We start from the raw sequence: 16960 nt of genomic DNA on the forward strand, positions 1-16960 counted from the left end.
CTCATTTACCTCATTTGTATAATGGGGATTGAGACTGTGGGTCCCATGTGGGACAGGGACTGTATCCAACCCAATTTGCTTTTATCCACCACAGTGCTTAGAACAGTGCTTGGCACGTAGTAAGCACTCAACAAATACCATGATTATTATTAGTAGTAATAATAATAATAATAATCATCATCATCATACTATTTGCTAAGTGCTTACTATGTGCCAAGCACTGTTCTAAGCTTTGGGGTAGATTCAAGCAAAACAGGTTGGACACAGTCCGTGCCCCACGTGGGGCTCATACTCTTAACCCCATTTTATAGATGAGGTAACAGAGGCACGGAGAAGTTGAGTGACTTGCCCAAGATCACACACAGCACACATGTGGTGGAGCCGGGATTAGAACCCAGGTCCTTCTGACTCCCGGGCCCATGGTCTATCGACTAAGTCACGCTGCTTCCCAAATTGTGGTATTTGTTAACCGCCTCCCAACGTGGAACCGGCCATTGCCATGTGATATCGCCAACAAATGCCATCAAGGTGTTTCTGATTCATAGCGACTTTATGGACATATTGTCTCAAGAACATCCTTCTGCCATAATCCGTCACCTTACTGGCGAATCTTCCGTTATTGTTGTTATGATTTCTATCCCTCTAGCTGTTGATCTGCCTCTTCCATGTTTTTCTTGGACTTTTCCTAGTGTCTTCTCCAGAGAATTAGTCCACCTTATGATGTGTCCAAATTATGCTAACCTTGACTAGCCTATAAATTGAATGTTGTGATATAGGAGGAAGTCCAGCTCACCTTTCCAGTTCAGAGGGTGAGCATCTCTCTCACCCTCTCTCCATCTCTTCCTCCCTCCTTCATCATCATCATCATCAATCATATTTATTGAGCGCTTACTATGTGCAGCTCCCCCCTTCCCCCACCCAAGCCATCCTTTTGCCTACGGCAATAAACATCTCAGTAAATATCACTTATTGATTATTCTTTCCAGTGCCAACCACCAATCCCTTCATAATTAGCTGGATCAGAAACCTCATGGCTGCACCGAGTCCCCAGTGAATTCTTCTTAAATCATTACTGGTTTCTTTTTGCTTTATGGTGTTTACATAGTTTCAGATGGAAAGCCTAGGTCACTCCCTTTCCTGGGGTCTTTTCTGTGAGGAAAGAACAGTTCATAATAAGTTTTCCATTTCCAGTTCAGTGTCAGGTATCCCCACAACCTCATTTATTTCCAGGAAACTTCTGGCATTCTATGAAATTTAATAAAGATGACAGGTAGTTTGGTATAATAGTCTAAAGTCATTTGGTTACCAATCTAGTTTATAATTTCAATGGGAATCGCTTATAAAATCACTTTCTATAAAATCACATGTATTTTAAAAAGCAGCTCTACCAGTCTTCTGAAGTTCAGTGGAGGGTCTTCACAATCTATTATTTCAACCCAGGTTTTGGTGCTTTGTCATTAGAACCAAGTTCTATTATGCTTATCAAGCTTAATTTTCATTTCTTTCCTGTTTTTTTCAGAAATTTTATGAATAAGCATCAGAAGCCAGTGTTAACAGGGCAGAGGTTCAAGACACGGAAAAGGGGTACGTTGGATTTTTTAAATTATGTCTTTGAGTGTTCTCATAACCTGTGGTCTTCAGTTCAGCTGAATCCCATGCATTTCATATTGATTCTTTTTATAATCTGAGAAAGTGTATGGGCAAGTATTGGGAGTTTGGACATTTTTCTTCCCTATTTTGGTAATGTTCAGAAAACCTTCCTTGTAGCTCTTGGTGATAATAAGGGGCTCGTTCAGATTTTATCAAGATGATGGGCATTTACTCTCCGCGTATGTCCTTCACCCAAGGTTGTTACTGAAACTTTTGCCTGACTCTTAGAGTTCTCTGTGTCACTCAACCTAAAATGATGTCCTGAGAAAGTCCTGAAATTTCTGGGTGTCTCTCACATCCCACTGAAGATTCTTGGGATGGGTTGACATCAGGTGAGCCAGGCGTGGTTGGGGATGAACTGGACTATGTGACATACTGAGGCATAGAGAAGTTAAGTAACCTGCTTAAGGTCACACAAAACTTCTGTCCCCTCATCCCTCCCATTTCCAAATATTGGAAACATGTACAGTGAGGTGGGTGACTCCTTAGTGGAGATCTGAGAACATGCCTGCTAATTCTGTTGTACTGTATTCTCCCAAGGGCTTAATAGAGTGCTCTGCACATAGTAAGCTCTCAATAAATGATTGATTGATCTGATCAGGAATGATTTCCACATTGTAATAATAATAATAGTATTTTTAAGCACTTACTATATGCCAGGTGCTGTACTAAGTGCTGGAGTGGATACAAGCAAATCGAGTTGGATACAGTCCCTGTCCCATATAGGACTCACAGTCTTAATCCTCATTTTTCCAGATGAGGAAACTGAGGCTTAGAGAAGCGAAGTGACTTGCCCAAGGTCATGCAGCAGACAAGTGGCAGAGTCGTGATTTAGAACCCAGGTCTTTTTGACTCCCAGGCTTGTGCTCTATCCATTAGGTAATACTGCTTCTCAATAAATACTGTTATCAGGCTGACAGGCTGGCTCATCTCTAATTGCCCTTCTTAGTTCTTTCTCCCCTCTAACTTTCCTTACCTATTTTATTCCCTTGGAGCAACTGAGTATACTTCCCAAGCGCTCCAACTTGTACTTCCCAAGTGTTTAGTACAGTGCTCTGCACACAGTAAGTGCTCAATAAATACGATTGATTGAGTGAGTGAGTGAGATTAGGGCAGCAAAACCATCTCACTTCTGTTTGCTTCTTACTTCAGCTTTCCTGACCATTTCCATAATCATGAAATCTCACCCAAAAGGAGATGCCTTTTCAACCAGGCCAAAGATAGGAAACAGGCCTTCACACAGCAGGTGGTATCAAAAGAATCCTTTCCTCAGGAAGTTGTGACCTGGGGTGTCAATCAATCAATCAATTGTATTTACTGAGCTCTTTCTGTGTTGATTGAGTGATTCTTTTCTTATCATTTCCACAATGTTGCACTTCCTGTGTTAACTCTTTTCTTATCCTTTCCACAATGTTGCCAGTAAACTTTTAACTTCAAAAACCATTTATCTAAGCAGTTTCAAAAGGCTGTAATTAGTGAATGACAATTGAATGTAGAAACCTGATTACAGTATAATTTTAAGGTATCGGCTGCCTAGGGGAATTATGAAGTTCATTTTAGATACAAGAATATATTGTAGGACAATATGCTGTTCATTGCCTGCTGGGGGATTTTGTTAATCTGTGACTGGTATCTCCAGTTACAGCCCTTTTATTAAAGTAATGCTGATTCATAGATACTAAACTGAGCAGCCAAGATAGAACTGAAAAATGTGTTGCACAATGACCGGCTTGATTCCGGGAGTAAATTGAGACCCTGGGATTTGGTCTTAAATTTGAAACCGGAAAGATTTTCTCTTATTTAGAGCCGCTGATTTGCCTATGATTCATTTGGCATTTATGTTGTTTGTTTCAATTTTTTTTATGATGTATTTAGAGCATGTTTACATAATACTACATTAGATTATAGGTTGATGCGGCTGCATTAGCCTCTGCTTTGTGCAGGAATGAACTCCACTGCCCTAGTTAGATTGGGTAGGCAAACTGGAGACCAAAAAAAATGAGACCATAAGCTCATCTCTAGACCATAAGCTTGTTGAGGGCAGGGAATGTCTGTTTATTGTTATAGTGTACTCTCCCAAGCGCTTAGTATAGTGCTTTGCATACAGTAGGCGCTCAATGAATACGATCAAATAAATGAATGAATGAGTAGCAGTGGTATTTGAGCCGATACCGGACACATTGCAAAGGACTAAGCACATGGGAAAGTACAATGCAAAGAAATGATGTGTTCTCTGTCCACAAGGAGCTTACACTCTAATGGTAACAATATTTATTGAGCACCTACCACAAGCAGAGCACAGTATTGAATAGAAATGGCAAATTGCTGTCCTCAAGATACATCTGACTAGTGGGAGGAGCAATTGGGTGTAGATTGCCAACTATGCATGAGGTAAAAAATAAGGCCATAGACACACATGATGAAAGACAAAAGTAAACAACTATAGTACGGATGACCAGATTCATTCATTCATTCATATTTATCGGGTGCTTATTGTGTGCAGAGCACTGTACTAAGTGCTTGGGAGAGTACAATATAACAATAAACAGACACATTCCCTGCCCACAAGGAGTTTACAGTCTAGAGGGGGAGACAGGCACGAATAAAAATAAGTAAATAAATTACAGGTAAGAGGCATGGTAATGTGGCATGACCAGGAAAGTGAAAACTGATCTAGGAATCCCTCTGGGAGGAGGGACCACTTGTAAGATCAATTAATCAACTGTATTTTTGACCACTTACTCTGTGCAGAGCATTGTACTAAGCACTTGGGAGAGTACTGTATAATAGAGTTGGCATTCACGTTTCTTATCCACAAGAAGCTAAGATCCAGGAGGGTCATGGTTTGGAGACTTGAAAAACTAGAGTTCCTTAAAGGGAAAAAATTGGAGATGGGGTGTTGGTGTGATTTGCGTTCTACTTTGGAAGAAACCACGGTGGAAATCTTATAGGAGGTTCCTCCTAATGACCTGGATTTATTATTCAGAGAAATTGTCCAAGGGATCACTTTTCTAAACTGTGAGCCCGCTTTTGGGTAGGGACCGTCTCTATATGTTGCCAACTTGTACTTCCCAAGCGCTTAGTACAGTGCTCTGCACACAGTAAGCACTCAATAAATACTATTGAATGAATGAATGAATGAATCGCTATCTTTCCTGGTCAGTCACACCAGTGTAAGAACACAAGGCTATAGACAATGCCATATTGGGTCAGCTCATTGTGGGCAGGGATTGTATCTGTTATATTGTACTCTCCTAAGTGCTTAGTTTAGTGCTCAATAAATACGATAGACTGACTGACCAGTGGTCCATAATGTCGCCAGCAGTGGCCAGAGGATGATTAGAAAAATGTGTGATGGTTACCCCCTATGGATGGGCAATCTAACTTACCTAACATTTTCTTTAGTGAACCATTATGGGCTTCAGATGTCAAGTTCTCAAAACTGAGACCCTGGTTAATCAATCATTGGTATTTATTGAGCACCTCTTATGTGTAGAACACTGTACTAAGCGCTTGGGAGAGCACACTATTACTGAGTTGGTAAACACATCCCCTGCCCACCAGGATCTTACAGTCCATAAGGGGAGGCAGACATTCAAATGAATTATAACTATGTACTATTATAACTATAACTATTATAACTTATGTGCTGTAGGGCTGAAGGTGAGGTGAATATCGAGTGCTTAAAGGGTATGGATCTAAGAACATAGAGAATGCAGAAAAGAGTGGGAGTAGGGGAGATGAGGATATAGTCAGGAGGCTTCTTGGAGATGTTATTTTATGCAGACTGGGCTGTAGAAAGAAATCAACAAGGTAAGGTAGAAAGGGGCGAGCTGATTAAGTACTCTAAAGCCGGTGTAAAGGAGTTTCCGTTTGCAGAGGTGGATGGGCAAGATGGTGGTTCTTGAGGCGGGGTGGGGGGTGGGGAATTGTGGATTGAACATTTTTTTAGAAAAATAATCCAGGCAGCAGCAGCAGCAGGGAGAAACAGAAGGCCTGAAGAACAGTGAGGAGGCTGATGCAGTAGTCATGGAGGTATATGACTACTATATGAGAAGCAGCATGGCTCAGTGGAAAGAGCCCGGGCTTTGGAGTCAGAGGTCAGGGGTTCAAATCCTGGCTCCACCATTTGTCAGCTGTGTGACTTTGGGCAAGTCACTTAACTTCTCTGTTCCTCAGTTACCTCATCTGTAAAATGGGGATTAAGACTGTGAGCCCCCCATGGGACAACCTGATCACCTTGTAACTTCCCCAGCACTTAGAACAGTGCTTTGCACATAGTAAGCACTTAATAAATGCCATTATTATTATTATTATTATTATTATATGACAACTCGTTCGAGTTGCTCCTTGGGCTCTCCCACATCCAGCAGCGGTCTATCCTGCACCCATCCCTCAAGCCCCAGAAGCTGCTCATCAGCCACCTGGGAGAGCTCAAGCTGGCTGACTTTGGTCTGGTCTGGCTTGCGCCAAGTCTGTCCCCAGCCACACGAACTCCAGTAAAGTGGTCACCCTGCGGCACAGGCCCCCCCCCAACGTCCTTCTGGGCTCCACTGAGGACTCTGCTTGTTAGGATATGTGGAGATGATCCAGGGAGTGGCCACCTTTCCCGGAATGAAGGACGTCCAGGACCAGCTGGAGCGGATATTTCTACCCGGCCCGCACCCTCCGCTCCTCGGCCGCCGCTAACCTCCTCACTGGGCCTTGTTCTCACCTGTCCCACCATCGACCCCTGGCCCACGTTCTTCCCCTGGCCTGGAATGCCCTCCCTCCACACATTCATTCATTCAATGGTATTTATTGAGCGCTTACTGTGTGCAGAGCACTGTACTAAGTGTTTGGAAAGTACAAGTTGGCAACATATAGAGATGGTCCCTACCCAACAGTGGGCTCACAGTCTAGAAGGTTATTGGGTAGGGGCCATCTCTCTATGTTGCCGATTTGTACTTCCCAAGTGCTTAGTACAGTGCTCTGCGCACAATAAGAGCTCAATAAATATGATTGAATAAATGAATGAATATGATGAGTGCTTAACCCAGTCAAGTAGCAGTTTGCATGGAAAGGAAAGGGCAGATTTCCGCAATGTTGGGAAGGTAAAACCTCCAAGTTTTGGAGATAGATTGAATATGAATGTGGCTAGCAATTTTAATTGAGAAGCAGCATGACCTAATGGATAGGGCATGAACCTGGAAGTCATAAAGATCTGGGTTCTGATCCCAGCTCTGCCGCTTATCTGCTGTCACTTAACTTCTCTGTGCCTCAGTTACCTCGCCTGTAACATGGGGATTAAATAATAATAATAATTATGGTATTTGTTAACTGCTTACTGTGTACCAAGCACTGTTCTAAGCGCTGGGGTGGATACAAGCAAATCGGGCTGGACACAGTCCCTGCCCCACGTGGGGCTCACAGTCTCAATCCCCATTTTACAGACGAGGTAACTGAGACACAGAGAAGTGAAGTGACTTGCCTAAGGTCACACAGCAGACAAGCGGCGGAACCGCGATTAGAACCCATGACCTTCTGATTCCCAGGCCCACGCTCTATCCATTATGTCATGCTGCTTCTGATCACACTCCCTACTACGTAGGGATGGTGTCCAACCTGATTATCTTGTATCTACCCCAGAGCTAAGTACTGTACCTAACGCACTGTAAGTGCTTAACAAATACCATTAAAAAGAACAATTCGTTCCATGAAAATAGACCACCAACACAAAGAATGGTTTCCCATAGGAAGTACATGAATGCATTCCCAGGATCCAAAAAAAAGAGAAACAAAACAATATAAATGTTCTAGAGAGTGATAATAACACAATATCGTTTCTTGATCCATTCACAATGTAAATATATACCAATAATTAAAATTATGAATTAGATCTAAGTGTATTGTAAATGTAATTCACAAAGTGTTATCTTTCATATCCTACTGTGCGAAAAAGTTGCCTCCTGCTAAAATAGCAGCAGCTGCACAATATTTTTTATCAAGTGGAGAACAAAGAGCTATTTAAATGAGTTTTTAATCTCCCTATTGAGATCATTCCAAGTACTGAAAAGCAGATGGGGGAAGACACAGAAAGAGGTGTTTGAGCCAAGGTAGAGTTTGCAAAGCCAAAGCATTATTTCGGAGTGCTATAAGACGTGTCACCATTAACATTTGCAGCATTAGTTGGAAAAAAGTGCTGAGGGACTGTGATGGGAGGTCCTTGGATTAAGATCACTGTGGGGATCGCAGCGATTAATGTGTTTGTTTTTTAGTTACCACTGTCACATCCATCCAATGGGTCTCTTTTTATCGCTGTAGTGTTTTGGGGAAAATATAACTTTTGACTGCCCTTTGTTGCTGAAGAGATTTGTGCTTCCCAGAGAAATCTGCAGAAGATTGAAGAAGGGAAAGAATAATACTTTGGGGATGACATTTTCAATAACTGATCTGGGATCCTGGTGAAATGATTTGAAAGAGGGTAATTGGAGTAAGTGTCTGGAGGCTTGTGAATTCAGAGAAGCAGTGTAGTTTAGTGGAAAGAGTCAGAGGTCATGGGTTCTAATTCCGGCTCCGCCACTTATCAGCTGTGTGACTTTGGACAGGTCACTTCATTTCTCTGTGCCTCAGTTACCTCGTCTGTAAAATGGGGATTAAGACTGTGAGCCCCACCTGGGACAACCTCATTACCTTGCATGTACCCCAGCACTTAGAACAGTGCTTGACACATAGTAAGAGCTTAACAAATACCGTCGTCATCATTATTATTATTCTTGGGTAGGTCATCTGATTGCAATTAGACCATGGCTTTAATGTTTCTGTCTCTCTCCCCCACCACCTCACCCCCAAACCTCAATCCAGCTAGTCTAGTTTATTTAATTGTCAGTAGGGCAAAAAATGGGAATTTTAAGTTCCTCTCACTTATCTGAAGCTAAGATCTTCAGCTTGTCAGTGATGAATCTCTAAACAAAACAAAATATTCTCTGAAATCAATCAGTGATATTTAATAAGTGCTTACTGTGGGCAGAGCGCTGTACTAAGCTCTTGGGAGAGTACAATATAACAGAGTTGGCAGACATATTCCCTGCCCATACCTCCAGAGAGCAAAGAAACAAATGGACAATGTTTGCTGTGAAAACTACTGATTGCCGGAATAGCTGGCAGGAGACCTGCATTCTCCATTGTATCATGTTATTACATAGGTGGGCCACTTAACCTCTCTGGATTTCAGCTTCCCATTAGCCAAATGGGATCCTCTTTCCCAGCACTTAACAAATACGCTGGAGGCGTAGCGCGTTGTTGGGAGTCCTTTGGAATGATCATGTGATGGCACTACCAATTGTGTAATTTGTAATTGGAAAATGTGTTGGAGAAGCAGTGTGGCTCAGTGGATAGAGCATGGGTCTGGGTGTCAGAAAGACCTGGGTTCTGATTCCAGCTCTGCCGTGTGTCTGCTGGGTGACCTTGGGCAAATCACTTCCCTTCTGGGCCTCAGTTACCTCATCGGTTAAATGGGGATTAAGACTGTGAGCCCCATGTGGGACAGAGATTGTGTCCAACCTGATTACCTTTTGTCAACCCCAGTACTTAGAACAGTGCTTGGCACATAGTAAGTGCTTAACAAATACCATAATAATAATTATTATTATTCTGGGCCTCACATGCCCTAATTGGTTTGTGCAACATCACTATTGCTTTTGTAATTCAACATCAATCATATTTATTGACTGCTTACTGCGTGTTGAGCACTGTACTAAGCGCTTGGGAGAGTACAGTATAACAGCATTGTTAGACATGTTCCCTGCCCACAACCAACAAACGTACAGTCTAGAAGGGGAGACAGAAGTGAATATAAATCAATAAATTACAGATATGTACATATATACATCTCTAACAAAATGATCCTGGTTTAAATCTTCAAGCCCAGATAATCCAAAGTGCTCCCAAAGAGGCAAATACTCAAGGCAAAAGTTGACACCATGATTTCTAGGCAATTCATTCATTCATTCAATCATATTTATTCAGTGCTTACTATGTGCAGAGCACTGTACTAAGCACTTGGGATGTACAAGTTGGCAACATATAGAGACGGTCCGTACCCAACAACGGGCTCACAGTCTAGAAGGGGGAGACAGACAACAAAACAAAACATGTGGACAGGTGTCAAGTCATATATGTTTGTACATATATACTTCCCAAGCGCTTAGTACAGTGCTCTGCACATAGTAAGCGCTCAATAAATACGATTGATGATGATGATGAAGTCATCAGAATAAATAGAAGTAAAGCTAGATGCACATCATTAATAAAATAAATAGAATAGTAAAGATGTACAAGGGAATAAGAATGATGGTATTTGTTAAGCACGTACTATGTGCCAAGCACTGTTCTAAGCGCTGTGGTAGATACAAGGTATTCAGGTTGTCCCACATGGGGCTCACAGTCTTAATCCCCACTTTACAGGTGAGGTAACTGAGGCACAGAGAAGTTAAGTGACTTGCCCAAAGTCACACAGCTGACAAGTAGCGGAGCCAGGATTAGAACCCACGACCTCTGACTCCCAAGTCCGGGTCTTTCCACTAAGCTACACTGCTTCTCAGGAGTTCAAGACCTCCAAGCCAGAAATAGGTTGAACTATGTATATTGCTGGTACTGATTCAAAACAATTTCTGGGAAAGGGTACATAAGTTCCCTATGCTACCGCAGTCCTGAATATTTTTTAAATTATTTGGAACACTGATGTCTGTGTGGCACAGAAACTCCCCTGCATGTTTCATATTGCTTTCTGCTTGACCTTGGACACTGTAAGGATGTGAAATAAACCTGGCTGTCCCCGCAGATTAGAGAACAAAAACATTAGAAGCCCTTGCTAACCTGTAAGAGGCTTGTTAATCTATTAGGGCTTTCAAGGCCTGAACCAACCTTCCAAATCCCTAACAGTGAAAAATGTTAAATTGTGTGGCAGTCCCATGAGAATAAATCACTGCTTTTAGAGACAATGTTTACCTGATGAGGAGACCCCCATCTCCCTCCCTTTTTTATGGTATTTGTTAAGCGCTTACTATGTGCCTTTTAGACTGTGAGCCCACTGTTGGGTAGGGACTGTCTCTATATGTTGCCAACTTGTACTTCCCAAGCGCTTAGTACAGTGCTCTGCACACAGTAAGCGCTCAATAAATACGATTGATTGATTGATTGATGTGCCAGGCACTCTACTAATTGCTGGGGTAGATACAAGCAAGTCAGTTCACTTCTCTGTGCCTCAGTTACCTCATCTATAAAATGGGGATTAAGATTGTGATTGTAAGATTGTAAGGTTGGACTATGTCCAACCTGATTAGCTTATATCTACCCCAGTGCTTAGAACAGTGCCTGGAACATAGTAAGTGCTTAACAAATATCACAAAATCCAAAAAAGGTCCCTCCCACTTAGAGATGCAGGATTCATTAGGGCAGGGAACACTGCAACAATTGACTTGATTTTTCCTTCCCCCTTGGTTAGTCTACTCAACACGCAAAAAGGTCATTAGAAAAATTAAAAAAAAAAAACAAAAAAAACGAAAATAAAGGCAAATCAACTCATTATCTTGGCAGGCCTGTCTGTTTGCTGTGGACCATGTGAGTGACTCACAGTAGCCATTTTCTTCCAGATGAAAAAGAGAAATTCGAACCCACAGTCTTCAGGGATTCACTCGTCCAGGGTCTCAATGATGCCGGAGGTGACCTTGAGGCTGTAGCCAAGTTTCTGGACTCCACTGGCTCGCGATTAGACTATCGTCGCTATGCTGACACTCTCTTTGATGTCCTGGTAGCCGGCAGTATGCTTGGTAAATCTTGCGCTTCTGTCTTTCCATTTAACATCTTAGTTCTATGTTAAAAAACAAAGTACACCCTATTGAAAAAGGATTTGCTACGTGTTCCTTTGTTGTTAGCTACTCTATGAAGATAAAGGTAGAGTTTATAATAGGCTTGAATGCCTCTGTGAATGAATCAAAATGAAAATATCCAGTGTTTTAGAGTGCACAGGAAACGGGGCTGGTAATTTCAATCCCAGCTCTGCCCTTGGCCTGATGTGTGTGACTCTGGGGGATTTGTTTATAAGTAGGGTGGCCTAGTGGATATAAAATGAGCCTGGGAGTTAGAAGGACCTGGGTTCTAATCCTGACTCTGCCACGTGCATGCTGTATGATCTCGGGCAAGTCACTTTGCTTCTCTGTGCCTCAGTTCCTTCATCTGTAAAATAAGGATTAAGACTGTGATCCCCATGTGGGACGGGGACTATGTCCAACGTGATTAGCTTGTATGTACCCCAGCACTTACTACAGTGCCTGGCTTAACAAATGCCATTTAAATTACTGCAAAGCTGTAGTTGGCAAATCCCTTTTCATGACCCTCTCTAGACTGTGAGCTCGTTGTGGGCAGGGATTGTGTCTGTTCGTTGTTATAGTGTATTCTCCCAAGCCCTTAGTACAGTGTTTTGCACACAGTAAGTGCTCAATAAATACAATTGAATGAATGAATGATTTTTTTAAAAACCTCCTTGTGCCTCAGTCTCCTCATCTGTAAAATGGGAATCTATCAATAGCATTGAGTGCTTGCTATGTGCAAAGCACTTTAAAGAGTACATTAGAATTAGTAGCCATGGTTCCTACCCTCAGAGCATTTACAGTATAGCAGAGCAGAGAATAATTCATTCGTTCATTCATTCAGTCGTATTTATTGAGCGCTTACTGTGTGCAGAGCACTGTACTAAGCTCTTGGAAAGTACAATTCGGCAACAGATAGAGACAGTCCCTACCCAACAACGGGCTCTGCTTACCTCCTACCATGTGAGTCCCATGGGGGAGTAAACCTGTGTCTGATCTGATGTGTCAAGCAGCAGCATGACCTAATGGATGGAGACTGGGCCTGGGTTCTTATCCCAGCTCCTCCACTTGTGTACTGTGTGAACTTGGGCAAGCCACTTCACCTCTCTGGGCCTCGGTTACTTCATCTTTAAAATGGGGATAAGACTGTGAGCCCCATGTGGGACAAGGACTTGCTTGCTTGTATCTACCCATACCTACCCACATAGTAAGCGCTTAACAAACACCTCAATGATTATGTCTGCCCCAGGGCTTAGCACACTGTAAGCCCTTAATAAATTCCCTAATAAAGAATGAGCAAGTCCCAGACAGTCAGATTGCTCAGGATTTTGGCTGAGTGAGAAGGGATTTTTTTATTTTACAGCTGCTGCTGCTTCTTTCCATCCTGCAACTGCTGTGGGCTGGACTTCCCAAAGGTCCTTTTCCCTGCAGCTGACACAGGCAGTGACGGAAGAGAAATGAAGTCCTGCCGCTCTCCCTGCTTTAACCTTCTCCTGGCCCCCTTCATTCATTCAGTCATATTTATTGAGCGCTTCCTGTGTGCAGAGCACTGTACTAAGAGCCTTCCCTCACATCCTTCCAACAGAAAGGCCACAGAAGACATCTCTCCATCTCCATCTGTCGCTTTCTACTTCTCTCTCCAATCCCTGCTCCCCACCTGCTTCTAGGGGAGGGAAGCAGCAAAGCAACCACTTAGAACAGTGCTTTGCACATAGTAAGCGCTTAATAAATGTCATTATTATTATTAGTTTGTTTTTCCTGTCCTAAACCCGACTTAATAAATAGCCCTTGACCCAGAAGCAGCCACAATGATGGCTTCAAGTAGATTCTCTGTTTTTTTCCCTCATCACATCCTTCGCCCCCATCAAGAACTTATGACTTATTAAAAATGGATTTGAGAGGGCTGGACATTGTGCCTGTAAAAACCACTTTCTGTACTTTGTGGGGTGGGGGGCGGTTTGACTTCTCAACATTGTTGTAAGGGGGACTGCACATAAACTCCAGATCAGCTGAAACCAGCAAATGAAATTGCTGCAAATGGGTTATTTTGCTACCAGACCTTCAAATTGGGCAATTATAAGGTTTAATCGTGCAGTAGCAATCAGCAACTATTAGATGTGGCCCCAGACCTAAGAGGATCTGGTTGCCTTGATTTTCAGTTTCCCAGAAGCAGGGTAAACCAAAGAGTGATTTGGGACTCAGCCTTTGTTTCTGGGTTATTTGCCATCTAGCACCAATGAGACAGACAAGTGGCTTCTCCACTCTGGCTGGAGTTTTTTCATTCATTCAATCGTATTTATTGAGTGCTTACTGTGTGCAGAGCACTGTACTAAGCGCTTGGGCAGTACAAGTTGGCAACATCTAGAGACGGTCCCTACCCAACAGTGGGCTCACAGTCTAGAAGGGGGAGACAGAGAACAAAACAAAACATATTAACAAAATAAAATAAATAGAATAAATATGTACAAAGAAAATAAATAAATAGAGTAATAAATACGTACAAACATCTATACATATATACAGGTGCTGTGGGGAGGGGAAGGAGGTAAGGCGGAGGGGATGGGGAGGGGGAGCACTTGTTTGTTTGTTTTTAATGGTATTTGTTAAGCTCTTACTACATGCCCAGGCACTGAACTAAGAGCTGGAGTAGTTACAAGTTAATCAGATTGGACTCAGTCCCTGTTCCGCATAGGACTAACAGACTTGATCCCCACTTTACAGATGAAATAACTGAGGCACAGAGAAGTTAAGTGACTTGCCCAAGGCCACACAGCAAACAAGTGGCTGAGCAGGGATTAACTCATGTCTACCTACGTCCCAGGCCTGTGCTCTAGCCATTTTTTTAAATGGCATTTATTAAGCGCTTACTATGTGCAAAGTACTGTTCTAAGCGCTGGAGAGGTTACAAGATGATCAGGTTGTCCCACAGGGGGCTCACAGTCTTCATCCCCATTTTACAGATGAGGTAACTGAGGCCCAGAGAAGTTAAGTGACTTGCCCAAAGTCACACAGCTAATTGGCGGAGCCGGGATTTGAACCCATGACCTCTGACTCCAAAGCCCGTGCTCTTTCCCACTGAGCCACGCTGCTTCTCTTAGGTCATGCCGCTTCTCAGTTTACCTGTGACTCCAGGGAACAATCTCAGCTTTGCCCTGACTCCCAAAGGAAAAGGATTTCCAGCTTCCTCCTGTTTGGGCTTCAGTTTCCTCATCTGTAAAATGGAGCTATTATTAGGAGAAGCAGCATAGCGTAGTGGTTATAGCAGGGGGCAGGGAGTCAGAAGGTCATGGGTTCTAATCCTGCCTCCGCCACTTGTCTGCTGTGTGACCTTGGGTAAGTCATTTCACTTCTCTGGCCTCAGTTCCCTCATCTGGAAAATGGGGATTAAGACTGTGAGCCCCATGTGGGACAGGGACTGTGTCCAACCTGTTTATCTTGTGTCTACCCTAGTGCTTAGAACAGTGCCTGGTACATAGTAAGTGCTTAACAAATACAAGCGCTTAGTACAGTGCTCTGCACACAGTAAGCACTCAATAAATACGATTTAATGAAATACCATCATTATCATTATTAATATGACCACCTTTGTAACTTCAATAAAATGGGGATTATAAATACCTCCCTTTTTACCTGAAAGGCAATATGTATGAACAAAATGAATAATATGAACAGTGTTTTGGAAATTGTTATTACGATTATTACTACTGATTAACTTATATCTACTTCCGTGTTTAGAACAATGCTGGGCATATAATAAGTTCTTAACATGTACTGTAATTTAATTATTTTATTTATTTTAAAATGGATTCCATCTCTGTCAGAGCCATTAGGTAATGGAAAAAATAATAGTGGGAAAGAAAAAAAACTCAAAGTCTACTTCTCACTTATCTTTTGAGAATACTGCAGCCTAGTGGAAAAAAAACACAAGCTACTGGGGTAGATACAAGTTAAGAACAATAATAATAATAATAGTGTTATCGTTGAGTGATTTTTTTCCATGCCAAACCCTACACTAAGCAGTGTGGTAGATTCAAGATAATCAGTTCAGACAAAGTATCTGCCTCACATGGAGCTCTTAGGTGTTGGGGAGGCGAACAGGTATTGAATCCCCTGTTTACAGATGAGGAAACTGAGCCCCACAGAAGTTAAGTACGAATGCCATCATTATTATTATTATTATTAAGTGACTTGCCCAAGATCACACAGCAGGCAAATGGCAGAGCCAGGATTGGAACCCAGGTCCCATGACTCGGGCTCATTTTTTTTTTTCCACTAAGCTGCAGTATTTTCAAAAGAGAAGTGAGAGGTGGACTTCGAGGGTTTTTTTCTTTCCCCACTGTTATTTTTTCCATTCATTCATTCATTCATTCAAACGTATTTATTGAGCGCTTACTGTTTGCAGAGCACTGTACTAAGCGCTTGGGAAGTACAAGTTGGCAACATATAGAGAGGGTCCCTACCCAACAGCGGGCTCACCGTCTAGAAGGGGGAGACAGAGAACAAAACCAAACATATTAACAAAATAAAATAAATAGAATAAATATGTACAAATAGAGTAATAAATAAATAGAGTATTTATTCCATTGCCTAATGGCTCTGACAGAGATGGAATCTATTTTAAAATAAATAAATTAGAGTACTTGTTAAGTGCTTATTATGTGCCAAGCCCTGTTCTAAACACTGGGGTAGATACAAGGTAATCAGGTTCAATACAGTCCCCGTTCCACATGGGGCTCACACCCGCAATCCCCATTTTACAGATGAGGTAACTGAGGCCCCAGTGAAGTGAAGTTACTAGCCCAGGGTCACACAGCGTACGCGTGGCGGAGTTGGGATCAGAACCCAGGTCCTTCCAACTCCCAAGCCCGTGCTGATTCCACTCCGCCACGCTACCTCCATTTTGTCCATCCATCAATCATATTTATTGAGCGCTTACTGTGTGCAGAGCACTGTACTAAGCGCTTGGGAAGTACAAGTTGGCAACATATAGAGACGGTCCCTACCCAACAGTGGGCTCACAGTCTAAAAGGGGGAGACAGAGAACAAAACCAAACATACCAACAAAATAAAATAAATAGAACAGATATGTACAAGTAAAATAAATAAATAAATAGAGTAATAAATATGTACAAACATATATACAGGTGCTGTGGGGAAGGCAAACAGCGTGGCTCACTCGGCTTATCGCGTTTTGGTTCTACGGGCCCCTTCTAAGTATTTCTCCTTGTATGCCCCTCCCTTCTCCTCAGCCCCCGGAGGGACTCGGATAGATGACGGAGATAAGACCAAGATGACCAAGCACTGTGTGTTTTCTGCCGCCGAAGATCACGACGCCATCCGGAATTATGCTCAGGTTAGGGCTGGCCTGGAATCCCTTGATGAGCCGGAGAGAGAGCCGGAGTAGGAGGAGTAGCGGAGAAGACGGCCGGGAAGGGTCAGGGCTCACTTCTTTTTCAGTCCTT

The 16960-nt window shown here is 42.6% G+C and overlaps 1 protein-coding gene across 2 annotated transcripts in view; it reads left to right on the forward strand.

Annotated features, from left to right (window-relative positions):
• Positions 1-16960, forward strand: part of BZW2 (basic leucine zipper and W2 domains 2) — an 87072-nt gene that overhangs the window by 26989 nt on the left and 43123 nt on the right. For both annotated transcript variants that reach the window (XM_038767786.1, XM_038767777.1), the window contains exons 2-4: positions 1520-1584; positions 11283-11459; positions 16748-16851. In XM_038767786.1, the coding sequence (XP_038623714.1) occupies positions 1527-1584; positions 11283-11459; positions 16748-16851 (339 nt within the window). In that variant the 5' untranslated portion in view covers positions 1520-1526. The remainder of the gene's footprint in view (positions 1-1519; positions 1585-11282; positions 11460-16747; positions 16852-16960) is intronic.

The sequence above is a fragment of the Tachyglossus aculeatus genome, chromosome 2 (assembly GCF_015852505.1).
Source record: "Tachyglossus aculeatus isolate mTacAcu1 chromosome 2, mTacAcu1.pri, whole genome shotgun sequence".
Classification (NCBI taxonomy): Eukaryota; Metazoa; Chordata; class Mammalia; order Monotremata; family Tachyglossidae; genus Tachyglossus; species Tachyglossus aculeatus.